This window comes from Kogia breviceps, chromosome 5, assembly GCF_026419965.1.
Source record: "Kogia breviceps isolate mKogBre1 chromosome 5, mKogBre1 haplotype 1, whole genome shotgun sequence".
NCBI classification, from domain to species: Eukaryota; Metazoa; Chordata; class Mammalia; order Artiodactyla; family Physeteridae; genus Kogia; species Kogia breviceps.
This window is the reverse complement of record NC_081314.1, coordinates 57,399,995-57,420,719: the sequence shown is the minus strand read 5'-3', so window position 1 is coordinate 57,420,719 and position 20,725 is coordinate 57,399,995. Positions and strand designations below refer to the sequence as shown.

Genomic DNA, 20,725 nt, shown 5'->3' with positions numbered 1-20,725 from the left:
CCTATGTGTACAGGCCCTCTTGCAGTTAGTTGGAGGCATATCACTTGTGGCCAACGCCATCAGTTACTTTGAACTGAGGCAATGAAAGCCTATGTGAAATTCTGTGATCTTCCTCTGCCTCAGGAAACAAGGAGGCCATGTATTGCGATGGCAGAGACACAGGTCATAATCAAGACAGTTTGAGTTATAGAAATGTCACACAGAGGACAGATGATCAAGAGAGTTGCCTGTATCTCCAAAAGAATTTGAGTGAGCGAGAAAAAAACAGTTTGTCATATTAAGCCACGGATATTTTGTTTTTATTGCTGCAGCAAAACTTAGCATATTCTGACTAACAGAGAAACATCCTCCTATTTAAACACACACACACACACACACACACACACACACACACACACACACACACAGTCAATAGTCAATGCACTCTTTGTTATAAAAAACACTCTGGAATTAAATTGCATAAATTTGTCAGCTTCTTGAATAAGTATGTCTCATGGGTGCAACTACATTAGTAAAGTAGGAAATGAGTGTCCATTTTCACTGAGGTGGCTTAACCTTGCCTATTTCCATCAGAGCCTTGACTAAAAATGAACTGTAATCTGCTCTACAACATGAACCAAAATCACAATTTAGGATTAAGCTCCTTCTTAGCTATCTGAGAGAAAATATCTTAGAGTAGAAGATGAGTAATATTTCACCTGGGAAACCTCAAGTATTTTAGAATCTGAAATAATAGGACCAATCAAATAATTTGATAATTTGAATAATAGAAAAGAAGCATATGGTGATTTCAATTTTATCATTCCTTTGATCTAATCTTCTTAGATCTACTTCTCATTAGTGGAAAAGAGCATATCAAGCACCCTGTAGGTAAGATCATGTTACATAGAGATGAGCATCCAACAAATTTGTCCGGAAAGTTCTTGAGTTTGGAGAGCAGGGTGTAAACACCAATTATTTTTTGACTAATAAAAGGCCTTATATTTGGGGGAAATAGGAAAGAAAGGAAAATATTAAATAATAGAATACATTTTACTGATATTAGCCACTACAAATATAGCAAGCCAAGCAAAGGATATACAAAGCACAATCAAGTTGAAAGTTTTGAAAAATGACATATGCTTATGTTTTTTTACACCATGAAATATGAAAAAGGATCTTTGTAAGTGCTCATTATCATAATGGCATTTGCAAATAAGTGAAAAATAAATGAAAATCATACTTCCAACATTTTAAAACATCCTTTAAAAAAGTTTTTTTTTGCTAAAAAGCTTTCTCAATCCCTTTTAGCAGAGTATCATAATCTGAAATGCAATAAAGCCTAATTTGAATTCTTATGAAGTGAATGAAATGAGAAATATTTTTTAAATAGAGATCTTAATACCTCCACTCTTGCATTTGTTCATTGGCTGGCACAGTTTTCTGTGCTCTTCTCTTGGGAACAGTTTGAGGAAGATTAAGTGGATTTTTCCTTCTTTAGGCTGTGAGATTGTTGGATGGAGTTTTTATATACTCACAAAGCTGAAAGAGCCCATATAAAATTTCTAATCTGCTTTAAGAATATCATGGTGTTCAATGTTAGACAATGAAAGATATTTCTAGCTACTTATATTAGATATATTGAAACTACTACCAATGATCAATAAGAGAAAAATCCTCAAACCATAATATCTGTACATAATGTCACTGAATCATACTCCTTATGATGAGGAACATTTAAACTTAGATCAGTAGTCTTCATAATGGTAAGTGCTTGCCCAAGGGAGTCACGATGTGATTCAAAGGAGTGGAAGAAGAAAATAGCAAAACATATATTTATATTTACCTACCATAAAGAAAAAAGAAATCTAACTTTTCTAATATACAAAATGACACTGAAGCCTTCCTTGGGTATGTAAATGAAACACACCATTTATGTGCAAATGTCACATACACATGTCATACACAGTGCATGATGACTCCTGAGGGCAGGGAGGACATTGCCTAGCAGCCTTTTATGTCCTTGTTAATTTCGTTGTTCTAAGGCATACTGTACATTACATGAGCCCAGTTAGGTAGATTTATTGTTTATGTTATCTAATTTTAACAAAACTAGCACTCACAGGGAGCAAGTGGCTTCAAAGGATTCCTGCAATAAATCCACAGATTGAAGTTGTTACAAGTAACAATAAGACACAAAATGACACTTTTATTTTTCTGTTAAGAGTGAGCTTGTAGCCAACTACATTCCAAGGCAGAAACCATGACAGTCTAATCCTATCTAACAAGAATTCAGCCTTCAGAATTATCAAGACATTATATGGATTTAAATATACTATGATTAGTAATGAACTGCTCCTTAAATGTACTTTGGTGTCTTTGTGAATCATCTTTTTCAACCCTAACTGCCATTAAAACTAAACATTAGACTGATCTTAGAAACAGTCTTCTGAATATCTGGATGACAAAACATGAAACTAATATCTTAAACATAGCAATGCTTTTTAAGCACATGGCTTTAAATGTGCTTAAAAATGAGTAAGATAGTTCTATTTTTAGTTTTTTAAGGAACCTCCATACTGTTCTCCATAGAGGCTGTAGCCATTTAGATTCCCACCAAAGGTGCAAGAGGGTTCCCTTCTCTCCACACCCTCTCCAGCATTTATTGTTTGTAGATTTTCTGATGGCCATTCTGACTGGTGTGAGGTGAGGATAAGCTGGGATGAAGTGAGAGAGTGGCATGGACATATATGCACTACCAAATGTAAAATAGATAGCTAGTGGGAAGCAGCCACATTGCACAGGGAGATCAGCTCGGTGCTTTGTGACCACCTAGAGGGGTGGGATAGGGAGGGAGATACAAGAGGGAGGAGGTATGGGGATATATGTATATGTATGGCTGATTCACTTTGTTATAAAGCAGAAACTAATGCACCATTGTAAAGCAATTATACTCCAATAAAGATGTTAAAAAAATGAGTAAGATAAAATAACCATTGTTTTAAAATATTTCATCTTTAAAACTTCTGTCTTCTATGTATTTTTATAATACAGATAATATATTAGTACCATAATATATGTATATCATTTACAAATATATCCATGAACTGAGGGTTCTTACTTCAAAAATGTATCTTAACAGGTGAGTATAATCAAAAAAGTTAAGAAACAACAGTCTAGAGCAGAGGTCCCCCAAATTTTTGGCACCAGGGACCGGTTTTGTGGGGAGGGGGATGGTTCAGGCAGTAATGCGAGCAATGGGGAGCGGCAGATGAAGCTTTCCTCACTCGCAGGCCGCTCACCTCCTGCTCTGCCACCTGGTTCCTAACAGGCTGAGGACCACTACTGGTCTGCGACCTGGGGTTGGGGAACCTTGGTCTAGAATAAATGGTGCCCAGTATGGTAGCCACTATCCACATGCAACTATTGAGCACTTAAAATGTGCTTTGTGTTACAGAACTATAATTAAAATTTTTATTTAATTTGAAAAACAAAGCAGTATCAAATACTGTTTTCTGTTAAACTCAACTGTATTATTTTGGTAGGACTACATTTTACTTTATCTGTTGGAAATAAGCATATGGATTGAGCCCTTCTGTAAGTTTAAAATATACACCTTATTGCAAAACAGAAAAAATACATAATGTTCATTAAGAATTTTGTGTTGATTCAATCTAGAAATGATTATATTTTGGTTGAATAAAATATTAAGTTGAATGAAATAAAATTTTTTAAATTAATTTTTACCTGTTTCTTTGTACCTTCCTTTAATGTGGCTACTCTAAAATTTAAAATTACATATATCAATTGCATTATAATTCTATTGGGCAGCTGGGCTAGAAGCAGTAAGTGCTAGACAGGGAGTTTTACAAAAGGAACATTTAGGAGAATAGCTCCATAACTTTTGCAAGATTCAAAACTAGACTAACAGATCATTTTTTTAACCTGAAAAAGTACATGTATATATACAACTTTAAAATAATGTGAAGATACTTTAAATTAGGGTTTACTCAGTTTAATACAACCAGGAATTTCCACTGACATCTACTGAGTCATATAGAAATCATGTACAGTTAACTGACATGACATTAAATTGTAGTTACCCAATTTTAATTCTACTTCAGAAAAAGAGCAGATTTTTTACTTCTATGTAAAGACTGGAGCAACGAGGACTGAAAAAAGAAAGAAAAAAAGATAATATAGCAAGTTGATCTTTTTAAGAGAATAACAGACAGCAACAAATTTGGGTTCTTGATCATATGATACCATTAAAAAAAAACAACAACAACAACTAAGTATATTATCCTTTCCTCTTAAGAATAGCAGATGAACTGGGCCAGCCAAAGAGAGGCTTTTGGTTTTTTTAATCCAAACTCTCTGATTCAGTTTGCCTATAATAATAATGGGTCAGCAAAATAAGATAATTAGTAGTTTTCTCATACAAAACAAATATCCAATGAGAAAATTTACTTACAGAATGTGTACATTGATTAAAAATCCATCCCTCTACATGCTTTATTTTCAACATCCCCTGCCCCCACCTACTCTTTATCTGAAAGATTCCTTTTGCTGGACTCTAGCAACAGGTAGAGAATAGGTAACCTATGGGTAGATGATTGTAGGTAAATAGAGCACATCAAAATATGGTGTATAATTAAGCTTAAATTACAGGGTTTGGGCTGTTTATTTTTAAGCATTTTCATCATAGAATTCTATTTGTACAATTGTCCTTTGAACATGAAATAACACATGAGGAGCTTTTTTTGAAAAACTCAATGCCTGGAATATCTTTGATTTCTCGAAGAATTGTCATGTTTCACAATTAAACATAAATGAAACTTGGTAGAGTCCCAGCTCAGAGCCCAAATCATCAACTCTGAAAATGTTTTGAGACTGTTTTTTCCCCTTTTCCATGTCTTCTATTTTCTATAAACCCGATTCATTATTTACATATAACTATAATTTTATTGTATGTACTCTGATAAGCTGCCACAAATACTTTCTAGAAAATGGAAGGGTAAAAATAGGTGTTTATTTAATATGTCATTAATAACCTTTCTAAATATCAGGATTATATAACTTATGGTGAAGTATTCCTAAGGAAGTATGTAGATACTACTCATTTGAATGCAGAGTTGCCTGTAATTAGGGAACAGTTATATAGGCTTGCTGTGGTCCCTCTAAACATGTTCTTCTAGAAAATTAACCCAAATATAAACTGTAGGCTAAAAAAAAAATCTGCTTTGGTAAATATTACATATTGGCTCTAAAACACAAGGGTCGAACATACATTCTGAAAAACAAATTTCTTATGAGTTTAAACAGATAACATTATGATATGTTTCAAGGGAAAACACTATGTAGGGGAACAATGTTTTTATTTATGTTAAAAAGGAATAATGAATATTTGTTAAAGCTTATTTTCATATAAAATGAAAAAAAAATTATAGCACAATTAAATAACATTAAGAATAGTTACATATTTCCTATCAGAAAAACTGTTCCTAATTATGATGATACTAACACAAAAATCCTTTTAAAAACTTATTTCTATTTGAGTATGTTGTATATTCTCTATGAGAACTGACTTTTCTAGAAAAGGTGCTGTTTTTCAAAGCTCAAATACAAGAAGCTAGCACAAACCAGAACAGAAATTAATATTTCTCTTAGATCTGTCTCATCTCAGGGATATTTCTCAGCTCCTTAGAAAGATTTCTAAATGGTGACTTTATTGATATACAAATCAGTTAAGAAATATAACTTGTCTCATATATGGAAAAATTTTCAAAGAATAATATTTAAACCTATGGTCCTAACTGCACTATCAGAAAAAAATGGGTTGGGATGTGGGTAATCAACAGTCAGTTTACGATCTCTCACCCCAACCGCTGTCTGTTCATGGCAATAGTTGAGCACCTGTAATGCTATTCAAGATAGGTAAAGTATCAAAAGGCAAAGTTAAAGAAATTACAAAAAATTTTTCCTTTTTTTTCCCTTTGTCTTTACAAAAGAGCAACCCTAAGCTGAGTTCAAAAAATTTATGAATTTCATAACCCATTACACATATAAAGTCAATAGTTATCCTTTCTGCCATATTGTATATATTTCAACTCAAAGAGTGGTATTTTAACACTGTTTTTATCTATTGCTCAGGAACACCAATCTTTTCACTTACCCCGTGCTAAGCAGAAAACAGAATACTGTAAATATTAAATGCATGGTAAATGCAGAAATCACTAATCAGTTTAAAATAAATTATAGCTTTTATGTGTTACCGTTCCAGTACACAGGGTGTTTCTCCAGAGGATCCAGGGGCTTTTCTTGCCACTGCTACTGGGGGCAAAGTATTGCTACCATTAACAAGATCTAACCTCATTTACGTGGGACTAGGCATGAGGCCTGTGTATGGACATGGTTACTACTCTTTACTATCCACATCCTCTACCAGCAACCATTACTTCCACCTGCTCTGTATCCTAAGACATGTATATCCTGAGAAGAGGACACAGTGAATTAATTTGCATGCCTATTAATGGCTTTTGAATTATATATGCAGAGTACTCTACTCATCTTAAGGAAACTGGAAAACCAGTTGGGTTGCAAGGCAGCTACTATATTAAGCAGTTAATAGATGCATTCTGCATGCCAAAGTGAAGGTTATGGAAGCAGAAAGAAGAGATAGATCAATCTGGCCTGGGTTAGTTTTGCAGAAGGTAGGGTGATAGCTGAGTCCTGGAGACTGGGCAAAATGTGGCAAGTAAGTGGTTAGAAATGATCCAGGTAGGCTGTGAAGAAGTCATTCTGGATTGTGTGGAAGGGACTTTCCAGAAATGAATAGAAGATATAGTTTGCTAAGACGAAAAGCAACATACTTTAGCAGATCTGGAATGGCAGGAAAAATCTGGAATGGATTCCAGAGTTGATGAAAACCATTTAAGGATGTAGACCAGAGGAAAATAAAACAAAACAAAACAGAACAAACAACAACAACAAAACAACAAAACTGATATGTTCTTGTATTTTTAAGGTATTTTGCCTGCTTGTGGTGTGGAATGAAATGACACATACATTTGAGTCTAGAGGCTGGAAGGTCAGCTAGAAGGCCTGTTAACGCAAGGTGAACAGTTAGCAGAAATAGAAATAGAAGGAAGGAAGCAAATATAAGTAATTAAAAAAATTTTAAACTCTGCCAATTAAAAATAGGAAGAGAAAGGAAAAGGAGCAAAATTTGAATGTTTATGAAGTAGTTCAAGGAAAGACTTTAGAAAGAAAAAGAGAAAGACCTCATGAGATGTCCTGGCAGATGAAATTGCAGTACGTGTTTAAGGCAAAGTACTGAAAGTGAGTGGAATATCAAGGACTATGGCATTAGGTCATGGGAAGCTGGGGGAGTCCTGCCTTGGTCTGATATTGAGGACTCACCAGAGGGAGGAAAGGATCATTTGAAAGCAAACCAAATTTAAAAGCAAATTCCAAGCCCTCATTGTTTGTTTGGAACAAAGAGAAAAAACTGACGCTGGATGAAGAAGAGACCCATATCTCCATTTAATAATAATAATAAAAAAATCAGTAATGGGACTAACTTACTACTTTGCATAGATCATCTCAGGGATATAAGGCAGGTGAGGGAGGACATCTTCAATTGTCTCTGTTGTGCTCTCAATTTATAGATCCAATAGCTAAGAGCTAGTCCTCCCCTGGGTTTCTTTCCCTATCTATTTGTATTTCACAAACCAATTTTGCTCACTTAATTCTGATAGAGAACTCTGCCTGGTTGATTGTGGGTGGTCTGCTTGTTCGTTTGGATTTTTGCATTTTTACCCCAGCTGCTTGTTTAAGTGACTTTTTTTGCTTCTAATTATCTTATATCTTTTAAAATTATTTCAAAATATTTATCTATCTTTTAACATTTAACTGTGTAAATGCACGGAGAAAAACAAAAACTAAAAACTACAACTGTGCTGGCATGAAAGGTACATAGAGGCCTTTCCTAAAGTTCTCAGTCTACATTTTACCACAAATATTCTTTTTCTTAACAGTCTATTCTTTTTGGAAATACAACTTATAAAAATTTGTGCTAATAGTTTTGTTTACTTGTTTAATAGAAATCTTTTTACTCACTGTGAGGTTCAGAATGGAAGGATTGGGTCTGATCTTTTTTCAACATTGTGAACACAGACCCCCAACTACCAGGAACCAATCATGGGCATATATTAAATGTTTGTGGAATTAATGAGTGAATAAATGAATGAATGAGTTAAGATGATGGCCTCTGCTCTGAAAAGGAAACAAAATATAATTTTGTTCATGTATTGGTGAGTTGCAGTCCTTTTGAATGCCTGAAAGTTGTTGTTCAATTCTGGCCCCAGAAGAACACCTTGACTAGAAATGAGGGAAATGTTTCTTCTATGTTCTAGGCCTTATTCAAAATCACTGATCTTAATGAAATCTTAAACCACAGATGTCCAACTTTGTCTTAGAATTGAAAAAAAAAAGTCTCTGTTTTAGGACAACCCAGAACTTAAATGAGGTCATATTAATAACACAGAAACTCAAATAAGAAGACATCATAATACAGTAATTTATTACAGTTTTTTATATTGGCCAGTCTCTGGAATAATACTGATCATATTGATTCATACTCCTCAAAGCAGGAATTCAGTAGAGCTCTCCACAATGATGGTTTGATTCTTTCCATTATCAAAAAAAGGAAGGAAAAGCAGCAAAACCCCTGTGTTGCTCTTTGTATAAAAGACAGATTCCCATACTCACCTGAGTCAGGCAGTGCCCAGCTTATCCCTTGATCCTCTATGAGTGAAATATCTGTCTCATTCACTTACTTTACCAAGCATCTCACCCTAATGAGGCACAAGCCATGTTTTTTTTGTATCCATAGCAGAATGTCAACTTTGATCAAGGTCTAGGCCTACTCAACACACCTTTTTTTTTTTTTTTTTTTTTTTTTTCTGTTGTACGCGGGCCCCTCACTGCAGTGGCCTCTCCCGTTGCAGAGCACAGGCTCCGGACACACAGGCTCAGTGGCCATGGCTCACGGGCCCAGCCGCTCCGCAGCATGTGGGATCCTCCCGGACCGGGGCACAAACCTGCGTGCCCTGCATCGGCAGGCGGACTCACAACCACTGCACAACCAGGGAAGCCCTCAACACACTTTTTAAAATGCAAATCTAATCATTTCACTTATCTGCTCAATGCCCTATCATTGTTTCTCATTGTTCTTAGAATTCCTAAATCTTTAATGAGATGCTGTGTGGCCTGTTGCCTGTTTTCAGCCTTACTTGACACTGCTCACTCCTTACTCAAAGCATTCCAGCTGGCTTTGCTCATCTCTTTCAACACGCCAAGCCTCTCTCTTCCCCTGGCTTTCACCCAGACTTTTTCTCTGCCTCAAACCTGGCCTCCTTCACTCCATGACCACATCAAATCACTACCCAGTGATTCTTCAGATCCACTTTAAAGTTATTTAACAAATATTTTTTGAGCGAATACCATGTACCAGGGACTACTTTAGGGTTTAGAGAGCTAGACAATAATAAAACAAACAAAAATATCCAAATATAAATAGGAAGTAATTGGGTATGATCAATGTAATAGAGAGAATTTTAAAAGGTAGATGACCTGTAACATGGTGGCTCTTTATAGATTGGATGAACATGGACAGTCTCTCTAAGAAGACATTTAAACCAAATCAGTAGAATAAGGAACTGGCCCCACAAAGATCTGGGGCCGAGGGAAGAGCAAGTATGAAATCCCTAAAATGGGAATGAGTTTGGTGTGTATGGAGAACAAAAGATGGCTTGCATAGAGAGGAAGAGTATTTTGAGACAAACTAAAAGATACAGGTACAAGAGGTACAGGTACTGAGAGATACAGATACCTATTCATGCAGGGTTTTGTAAGACAGGGCAGGAAAGGAGTTTGGATTTTATTCTCAATGAACAGTCAGGAAGCCAGTGGAGGGTATAAGCAGAAAAGTGAGCTGGTATAATTTATGGTTTAAAAAGATAATTTGATTTTGCTGTGTGGAGAATGAATTACAGGTAGGGAGCAAAAGTGAAAGAGATAAATAATATAAGAGGTTCAAGGAGAACTGGCTTAGTTTGGCAGAGGGGAAATGGAAAGGAGATAGACCCAGGGTGTACGCTGGAACAATTCAGTAAGAGAAGCTGATGAATTGGATATTCAGCCTAAAGGAAAGACAAATCGGAAAAAATTTTTAGAGGTTTTGCTTGATCGTCCAGATAAATGGCAGTGCCGATGCCATCAGTGCAGGGCTGTGCCCAAGAGAACACTGACTGTGCCAAGAGAACACTGGTTAGAATTCTGGCTCCACCACTTAACACTGACCATATGACTGTGAATAAGTTACTTAACCTCTCTACTCATTTGTTTCTGTGTTTATAAAATCAGGAAAATAACAACCCTACCTCATAAGCTTACTGTGGGAATTTAATAATGTAATCCTTGGACTACCCAATGGGGAGCCAAAAAAAATGTCACCTATACAAACTGCCCAAACAGCTTTGGAATATAAGTTCTCAATGAATGTGCCTGTGATGGTCATTACTGTTGTTGCAAGTATTATTATAACCTAGGTGTGAAAGACAATGAAATATGCAGACCTGAGAAAATCAACATATTTTAGCCATTAAGCTTGAGATATTCATTAGTCATTAGAGATGTTGGTAGGCAGAAATACATAAGTCTGATGCTCCGAGGAAGAGTCAGTCCTGAAGATACAGTTTGGAAGTCACTTATTTACAGATGGCATTTAGAGCCATGCATAAATTCCCCTAGGGAGATATGGTAGAGAGAGAAGAAAGGGAGCCAAAATTTCTGCTTAGTGGCACATCAACATTTAGATATCAGGGTAAGAGAGGAGGAACTAGCAAAGGAGGCTGAGAAAGAGCACACCGTGAGGCAGGAGGAAACCCTGGTGTGATGCCAAGAAACAAGCATGACCGAAAGGGACTGGTTAACTGTGTCCTGTGCTATGGAGAGATGAAATCAGATGAGAACAGAGAAGTAACCAATGGAATCGACAATCTCGAAGCCCCGGGGAGTCTCAACAAGACCTTTTTCAGTAAAGTATAAGAAAGGGAAACCTGAATGTCACCTCCTCTGGGAAACCTTTTCCGAGTGTGTAGAATAGATTAGCTGCCTTCTCACTGCACTTACTGTTTCTCTAGGTAATTATAAAGAAAGTCAACTTTGCACTAAATCATTATCTATGTAAAGGACATCATTTTTGTAATTATTCATTTATTTTCTATACCCACCAATAGCTAGTAATCTACTGGACAGCAGAGATCACATCCATCTTGTTTTTCACAATATGCTCAATAAGTATGCCTGATACTTAATATTGCCCAATTTATACAGAATTAATGAATGGCTGAATTAATCAATTAATGAATGATATTACATGACTGTACCTAAAACATTTTTTTTTGTTTTTTAAACTAACTTCTTTTAACTAACACTCACACTAACTGACATGCTTACTTTCAGGTTTTCTATGTTTTGGGTATAACTAAATAATTGCTTTTATTGCAACCTGCCATTTTGGAGGGAAAAAGTAGAATAAAAATAATGAACAGTCTACTTTGCACTGTATCATTATCTACCTAAAGTTTCTATTTTTCCAAAGGACAAATAATATCTCTACTCCAGGAGTTCATTTTAGCACTCAATCTAAAATTAATTACCATCCAGCCCTTATTAAAACTCAGTTGACACAACTGGTATTTGAGAGACAAAATCTATGGACTCAGTTAACTGTCATTGCTCTAAATTGGTTTTTAGCTCTATCCTATTATAAGTGAATTCTTACTTGAATTGTATTTGGTTACCTCTTTGCTGAAATGACACTATAGAAGTTGTGGTCATTTATTATCATGTCTTTGGCTTTTACAGAGGGTTAATACATAATCATATGCTTGAGAATATTTCTGCATCTTCTAATGACATAAAGACTAACACACGATTCCTATATTTTTCTTGGTGTTCCAACTAAAAACAAATCATGATAAATTTCTCTGTACTATAGTGTGAAAAGAAACTTTGTGTATTTTTTATAAAATATAGATATATATGTTTCCTTTATCTGATAATAACAATTATGAAATTCAATCCATTATCCTTTTTACCTTGCTTCTAGGAAATTGGGATATACATTTATGTTCAATTCCAGTATATATTCATAGTCTAAGTTTCTGCCTCTTTCTTTATAGTATGGGTATTCATATTCAATATGATTTTAGCGACCTATTTATATGTGTGTGTTTGTCACAAGTTACATCCACTTTTTTGAAGTAGAAAGAGTACGAATAAATAAAAATAGAAAAGAATTTCCTTCTCTCTGCTCTTTAGTTAATCCCAGAGATAATCCATCCTTCATGGTTTTGCTCAAATACTATCAAGTTCATGAAGACATTTTTGACTCTTCAAGTACAGACTGATTCCCTCTCCCACCTCCTAAGAACACATTTGGATGATAGTGGGTTATTATCATCTTATAAAATTTAATAATTGATTATATATTAGTCTCAAATATAAGGTCACATTTAGAGTTGTTTCTTTGCTTTAGGATTTAGAGCCAAACAAATAAAACAATGCAAAAAAAAAGAAAAATAATGACAAGACATTGCGCCACTTGAGAAATGAATAGGCTTTTCTTTTTAAATCATAACTACCTAGAGTTTACCAAATCTCCTTTCTGCTAGACTGCTCAGATTCAAATAAGAATCTTGATCACTGCATTCATATTGACCCATCTGATATTCTATGCTTCCTTTCTTACTTTGTTGTTCTGATTTTTTTTATATATCAAGTGACCATGTACATACAAATCAATTAATAAATATATATTATTATGAAGTACAATATCAATTATTATTCTCTATTGAGTGCTTGTTTTCCCCCGCAATTAGATTGAAAACTCTTTAAAGATAAGATAAGGACTGTATTGTTCTTACTTTTTATCCTGCATAGAAGATGTACAGTTCTGCAAACAAGTGTTACATATTTGATGACTGACCACACCAAAGTTATATTTATTTCTGTCATTTGTCTGATAATACTTGAAGCATTACTATTGCATAGACATTATAGTTTATAAGAATTAACAGGTCTCACAACCATTTCTAATAGAATAAATATAAATTTAGTTGTTCATTAAAATTGATACACAGTAACGTTAATGAAAGCTTGTTTTAAATGGTTTAGCCTCATATGGCATTATGAAGTTAGCTAAATGTAATTCTTCAAATGTAATTAGTAAATAAACTAGCACTCTATTATTTTTTCCATAGATGGGTAGTAGAGACATAAGATTACTAAGTAAAATATTTAATTAGACCCTTTACTAAAAATTTGCCAAATATCCAGAGATATCAGTAGTACTGAAACCTTTGAGAATGTTTTTCTAATATAAATCACATGTGCTTGAATTATGAATGCATAATTGTCTCTAAAATATCCATATCAAACTAAAAGTATCTTATTAAATTTCCATCAGATAAAAATCTTATGTTTGCCTAAGGTAGATCTCCACAAAGATAATTTTTTAAAATTTTTCTCTAAAACATAACATAATTTTATTCTAAATTTAGACAGGGGGCTGAAACACATTTTAACACTAAATTAGTTAATGTATTTTTTCATTTTTAATATTTGAAAATATATGTGGATAGTTTCTATTTTCAAATATATTTACTGTATAATACCTCATCTTAACAGTGAAGAATTTATTTCATATTCTCTTTCAACACTTGTCCATAAGTACATATGTTTATCCTATTTACAGTAAAAATATTTAATACTATTTTCCTCTCTTAAGACCACCTAATCAAAGCATTTCTCACTGTTTCCAACACGGTAAGTTTTATTTTTATTTTAACTATATACCAGAATATTTAAAAATAACTCTATTAATAATTATTTTAAATACATTTCAAAGGACATTTATATAACATGTATTAGATAACCAAGGACAAAGAGTTAAAACTGGCTGAGGATAAAGAATGTATAGAACCAAAAGTGAAAGAAAGTCTAAATGTTTACTAAAAGAAGTGTGAGACTGAATGAGATATGATTATAGAGAACTCTAAGATGAAACTGGGGAAGAGAGGTTACCTGGCAGAATCCACTATCCCCTAGCCTTTTTCTTTTTTTCAAACTTATTGCAGTTTTCCTTACCACCAATAGCATTTTCAATGCAATGATATTGATAGTCTGTGTTACCACTTCAAAGGAAACCACAAAAGGGTCTTGGTTGAGAAACTAACTCCAACCTGTTCCTATCTTCTTCAAAACAATGCTATCATAGGAGGTATTTTTTTCTTCTATGCTAATTCTTCTTTGTAATGAACAAAATATGTTTTTAACATTAAATACTTTAAACTGGAAATTTGGCTGCTAGATAGCTGTATGAAATTTCTTACTGAAACGTTATCACCTTTTTAGTTATTACTAAAACAAATAAACTTGTAATATTTCTCCTCTGGGATGGCAAATTCAAATCAAAATGAATTATATTATCTGTTTCAGACATCCTGATATATCCTGGCAATCAGCTGAGAGCAAGTCTCATAATTAGCCAATTTGTATATTGGACCCCAAAATTCATTTCCTTAACACCAAAACATCCAAATTAAAACACAGCTCAGCATTTCCTCTGACATGGGATCAAACTTTATTTTCTACTTAATGTCCAAAACTCTTCCAAGTGCCAACTAAATAGCAATACTTTTGGATCCCACACCCAAGAAACCTTGGCTTACCTTGTTACTGTTAGACAACGTATTAACAACAACAACAACTAAAGCCCTACAGTCTTTATTGTTGCAGTTCTCCTGGCAGATCAGCTGTTGAGCTAGCTGGCTGTGGTATACCACACAGGCAAAGTGTGCTGAAACAAATGTTACGATAACTTATTCTTTATGAATTAATTCACTTAAATACATTTTCACAAGGCCCAACACATATTTTAGGAAGTGACCAGAATACATGTGTTCTAGAACTAATGTCCCAAAACTCACCTAAGAACGTTTCACTAACAAAGTTTTGTACTTTATCATGTTGAGAGGAGGTCTATAAAGGACAGCTGATTCTTAGTGGTGATTATTAGTTTACACGTCTTTAAGAGGAACAAAGGAGCCAACTAAAGGTTAAATCCTAAACTGCAGTAGAGCCAGAACAAATATTTACCATTGGAAAAATCATCCATCATCAACACCAACACTGCCTGCCATTATACAGACCAAGTTCTTCACTTTTAAACTGGTTAATCTTTTGTCCTGAAATCCAATTATTCAGAGTATGGCATTTAAAGATAGGATATGAACATGAATATAGGATTCAAATTGGATCAAAGTCAGGTCCTCATCAGTTCTGAATACATTTTTTTAAAATGGGCAAAGCTTATACCAACATAACACAGTTTATTTTATGGGCTCTTACTGTATGTGAGTACAACGAGTAACAGAGTGAGGCAACATAAGGGATGGCCAAAAGACTTTTTAAAATAAAATCAGTGTATATGACTTTGTGGATGTTCAAGTCCTTAAAAATACTGTTACCACAATTTCGCATCTAATCTGAAATTTTCAGTTGGAAAACTAGTAACTGCATCAGGAGTTTCAATTTAAGAAGTTCACAAAAATATGAGAGTAATAATCGCTAAAAACAACTAAGCTATAAACAATGCCATGATTAAAGTTAAACACATTAAAGATAGTGCAGATCTTCACATTCAAATCTTGCCTAAGAAACAAATGACAACACTATGATATTTAAGATTAATTTAAGAAGATAATTATTAACATCTCTTTATATATCTTCTAATATAGAGAGTTTTAATTGGTGGGAAGTCATTCATCCCCATGCAGTGAAATTATAAGAATAACTGAAGCAATGCATGATTAGACATGATGGGGAAACTAATGCATACTTGAACAATGGTACAGAAATACTTTATATCTACATTGACAGAGTGTATCTATTATATCATCCACCATCCTCCAAATTCAAAATAGAAAACTAGAAAAAGATCAAGATCTCACATTGCTTTGCTAACATATCTCCTTCCCCAAGACACACAAACTTGATTGACAAAACTCATTCCTTTTTATATTTTGAGATTGGCATAAACAGAGATTATGATTACATAGAAGGGATTAGAATAATAATAACTAACACTGAAGAGAAAAATAAACTGATTCTCAATGGCTAAAATAAATTATATTAACAATTATTATAAAGGAGAATATAACTCAAATAATGTTTTCAAAATATTTCAGAGTAAAGAATGAGTGAGGTATCTTTTTGTGCCCAAATAACACAAATGATAACTTTTAAGAGCATAAAAAGGGACAAGACTTTGATCAATTAAGATTAAAAATCAAAACTTTTGTAATGAATTGTACTCTTAGCAAATACCTTTAACTAAAATACCACAGATAAAGGTGTCTTATTAAATGATATAGTTATTTTACCCACCAAATCACAGACAATACTATAAAAAATAAACTTATACAAGTAGAATAGCAAGTTTATGCCTATTTCAGAGTACTTAAAATAAATATTGTTCTATACTTTTCTTCAAAACAAAAAATCACTAGTTTGATTTTGTTTTACATGTATGTACATTATTGAGTTGAACTCTTTGACACTTTATGAAATCAATGCATGTTTTGCAAATCAAATAATTCAATCAAAATACATTTAAACAAAATATTTCTAATTATATTTGATAAATTTAAGAAACAAACAAACAAACCTACACAGAAATGGCAATCATTCCCCAAAGCTAGTCCATACACATATTCCTGAAGAGAATAAAAACTTGTTTCTACATTCATGGCAAACCTCAGGCAATTTTATAGCACTGTAATAAAGAGTAGTAGAAGAGAGAAAAATCTGCCCAGGGACTAATTCTTCTTAAGAAAGGCCCTGCCATTGTTGCCTTTCACATTTCTATAAAGCCAAGCTAAGAAGAGCACTCCATAACAATGTGAATAATTTCATTACCCTTTATATTAAAAATTAAAACCAACCCTAGCTGTCTTTTGTCAAGTAATTTATGAATATCGATAGAATTTATTGAAAATATCAAAAGTTTTGCTTCAAAATCAACAAGCATAGAACAATGAGTGAAACAAAGCAAAGCAAAACAAAACAATTCAAAACAAAACTATCACATCTTTCATGGATTGATGGGAGAAAATAAAGAAATTTCTTACCGAGTACCCCAAGTCGATAGTTGACTGTGATGACGATCACATTGCCATAACTTGCCAAGACACTCCCATCATATAAATTTCCAGTCCCTTCCATATATGAGCCACCATGGATATACACCATCACTGGTTTGGGACCCCCACTGTCCCGAATATCTGAAAAACAAATGGTTGGCAATTGTTCTTATCCTCAACACGCATAATGAAGCAGAGAATACATTTTCCATTTCAGGGACAAGAGGGAATGATTTTAACATAGTTATTTAAATTACTGTTTTTGTTAAAGTGTTTCTTAAGCAACTTATATTAAGATCTAGTGCAGAAAAGAGCAATAGATATCCATTGTTTTCTACCTAAAATTTTGTTAAATATTATAAACTGAATTACAAAACTTGGACAAATTGGAAGTAGGTGTGAATTTGAGTGCTTTTTTTTGTATTGATTCCTGATGTGACATTAGAATCAAAAGAAATAATAGAATGATAATGATTCTTAAAACTTCTTTTTACAAGTGTTATAGACTTCATATGGAATATACGAACCATAAACTAAGTACAATGGTATCACTGCTACGATGAATAAAACACTGTTTTTCCATTTCTTAATTACTGTAAAGATATGTACTGAATGCATCATAATTACATGGAATAACTTATGCTCCAATTTGAGAATATAATTACAACACTGTGCTATAGAAGTTGCAAGAAGTTTCATTTAACTCTTCAAGTACTGTCAGATGAATGTTTAGGCAATAGAGTTCAAACATCTATATTTCTGTCTTTGTTGCATTTAGGGGACTTTCATTTAAAGATATTTTTCAGTTCAGTCCAGGTTATCTGCTCATTCCAATTACCCTTACCCTTCGGAAGAAGAAAACAGACTAACATATTTTTTACCCTCTTTTTGTAACTATTCTACTCTTCTTAGCCCCACTTTGGCTCTAAGATTTTGTCATACAGACATGAGACAGAATATAGCTAAGTCCAAGCATAAAATACCAAAGTTTAGGGTGATGTTAAAGTGATTTCTACAGCTCTACATTTTAATCAAATGTATGTGCTTTTCTAAGATACTTCACTCCGATTATGCAGTTTTCAACAGGGATCTAGAAATAATACATAAGGGAAACACAGGATAATTATAATTGGTATTAAAAGATACTAATTTCTAAAGATAAAAATGCTAAACAGTATATTGGTGAACATGGTTTTAACTATTATGTAGGTTGAAGTATTATATGTGTACATATATCTATATGATTATGAATATAAACATACCTAAAACATTACTATTATATAATGGTCAATGATCTCTTCTGCCCACAATTGAAACAAAATTACATCAAGTGTATTATCTTTCTTTTATGACAATATTAAAAGTGTCATTTAAAAGTATGGCTTTGTTCCTTTGCTTTTGACATTTTTTATCAGACAAATCTCCTACATCATAACAATTGAGGTTTCAACTTTCAGAATGGACTAATATGATATAAACTCATTGAAAAAACTGGTGATAATTTAGAGGCTGCTTTACATTTCTTGTAAAAAAGATGACTAGTGTAAATGCTTCAATTTTTCTACTATAATAATAAAGTGATTTCTTTCAATGAAAATCATTTTAAGATCAGGAATTGTAGCTCAACCTGTTTGTCCAGATTTTCAAGTTGGGGAAATAGCTAATTGCAGAATTTAGGACTTTTAAAAAAGACTACTTTACATTTGACTTAATATTTAATATCAGTGTATGAATTTATCATAATCTCCCCCTCTCCCTGTGAGGGTGTACTTGAGAAGCGTGTCTTATTTTTTAACTGGTGAGATGAGGATACTTTGACATTCACCAGACTCAGATACATTTAGTGAAAAAAACACTAAATTTATTTTCTCCTTAAATCGTTGGGAGGAAAAATGATATTCACTCATTTGTAAGATCTGGGGGCTTGTGGAGATGTTAGGCTTACAGAGAGAAAACAATTCTGAAATTGTCAAAATCTCTTCCTTAAATGCCTGTTCGCTGCACACAGTTTTAGCGTGTTTTTCTAGTATGGCTGGCACTGAAAAAGCAATAATAAATTATTAAACTGAAGCCATTAACTGACTGTTCACAGCAGACTCTGTGCTCTTCTAATTGTATGCTTGGAGGTAGCACAGAGGGAGGCTGTTTCAGAATTCTTCATTAATTAAAATTACATAGAATTACAAAGCACCAACTGTGAACGGTAATGAAATCTTGGTAGAATCGTTCTGTTCACCTGGAAAACAATACAGGCACACATTGGGAAGACCTGCCATATTTTATACCTAATAACAGAATGAAGTGGACTTTGTCAGGAAACACTGAAAATACAATAATAGATTCTAGGAGCAATTTTGAGTGGTATATCTCTATTTTTCTTTGAAAATTAGACTTGAGAAGATTACTGATTGTTTGGGCTGATTCTAATTTCCAATTTGTCTTCCCAAACATCTCAATGATTTCAACTTTGCCTATGAACTTAGTGTGTACAGCAGTTCTTTTCCAGAAGGTTTTATAAAATTCTAATGCTGTGTTCTGAACAGTATTTCTTTTTGCTTGAAGTAACCCTGAAGTTAATGCTATATGGTGTATTAATTGCCAAAATAGGTACAATTTTTGTACATAACAACTCAATATTGCTAACAAAGCTTGGAAAATGCCATATTTATATTACAGAGCAATTAGAATTATTTGATAATGTTTTATCAGAGTGGTCAACCTTAGACTTTACTTTTGATAGTGTTTTATCATAAGTTCTATCTTAGACTTTACTTTTCTTCATAGTCTACAGGTCATTTTTGATGTAAATATAATAGTAAATTGTTTAAATATGATAAATATAATAACATAATAATATAACAATAAATGTAAATAGTTTAAATTATATCTCTATTTACTTTGATTTTAAAAAGAACCAGACCTCTATAAGTGAAATTGATATATCAGATAGCCTACCATTGAATGCTATCTGCTAATGCCATCATTTTAATAATAAAATTTGGGGTGGCCACTATGTCTTAGTTCAAATATATTAGATGTAGTAGCTTATAATGAATTTATTAGAGCCATGTTGTCCCTCTAAACCTTGTCTCATATTTTCCCTTAGAAATAAAGTAGATTTTACCTAAGATATCTGACTTTGCCTAAACTATCTGCTACTGACCTTACTAAAATCAAAAGAATATCCAAAGACTAAAACACTAGTTCAGGTTTAGTAAAACTACAAATATTCCTAAAGCATGTTTATATTTTCTGTTATTTGCAATGTTTTAAAGCTTTGCTAAGCATCTAGGTCTCTGAAAAAAGTGGGAAGATAAAAGAGAAATACTACACTGATGATTATTTTTCTTCTAAAATTTTTATAGTAAGAAAGTATTTAAGATTTTCAAGTTAAAAAATAATAAACTGGAATCTGAGTAGATATCTTGATTTTTAATTTTAGTAACTATTTTATCTTTCTGATAAACCAAAAA

The 20,725-nt window shown here is 33.3% G+C and overlaps 1 protein-coding gene across 10 annotated transcripts in view; it reads right to left on the bottom strand.

Moving 5' to 3' along the window:
* The window catches only part of NLGN1 (neuroligin 1), a 902,159-nt gene that overhangs the window by 482,720 nt on the left and 398,714 nt on the right, over nucleotides 1-20,725 (bottom strand). For all 10 annotated transcript variants that reach the window (XM_067034033.1, XM_067034032.1, XM_067034027.1 and 7 more), the window contains one exon: nucleotides 17,241-17,393. In XM_067034033.1, coding sequence (XP_066890134.1) covers nucleotides 17,241-17,393 — 153 coding nt within the window. The remainder of the gene's footprint in view (nucleotides 1-17,240; nucleotides 17,394-20,725) is intronic.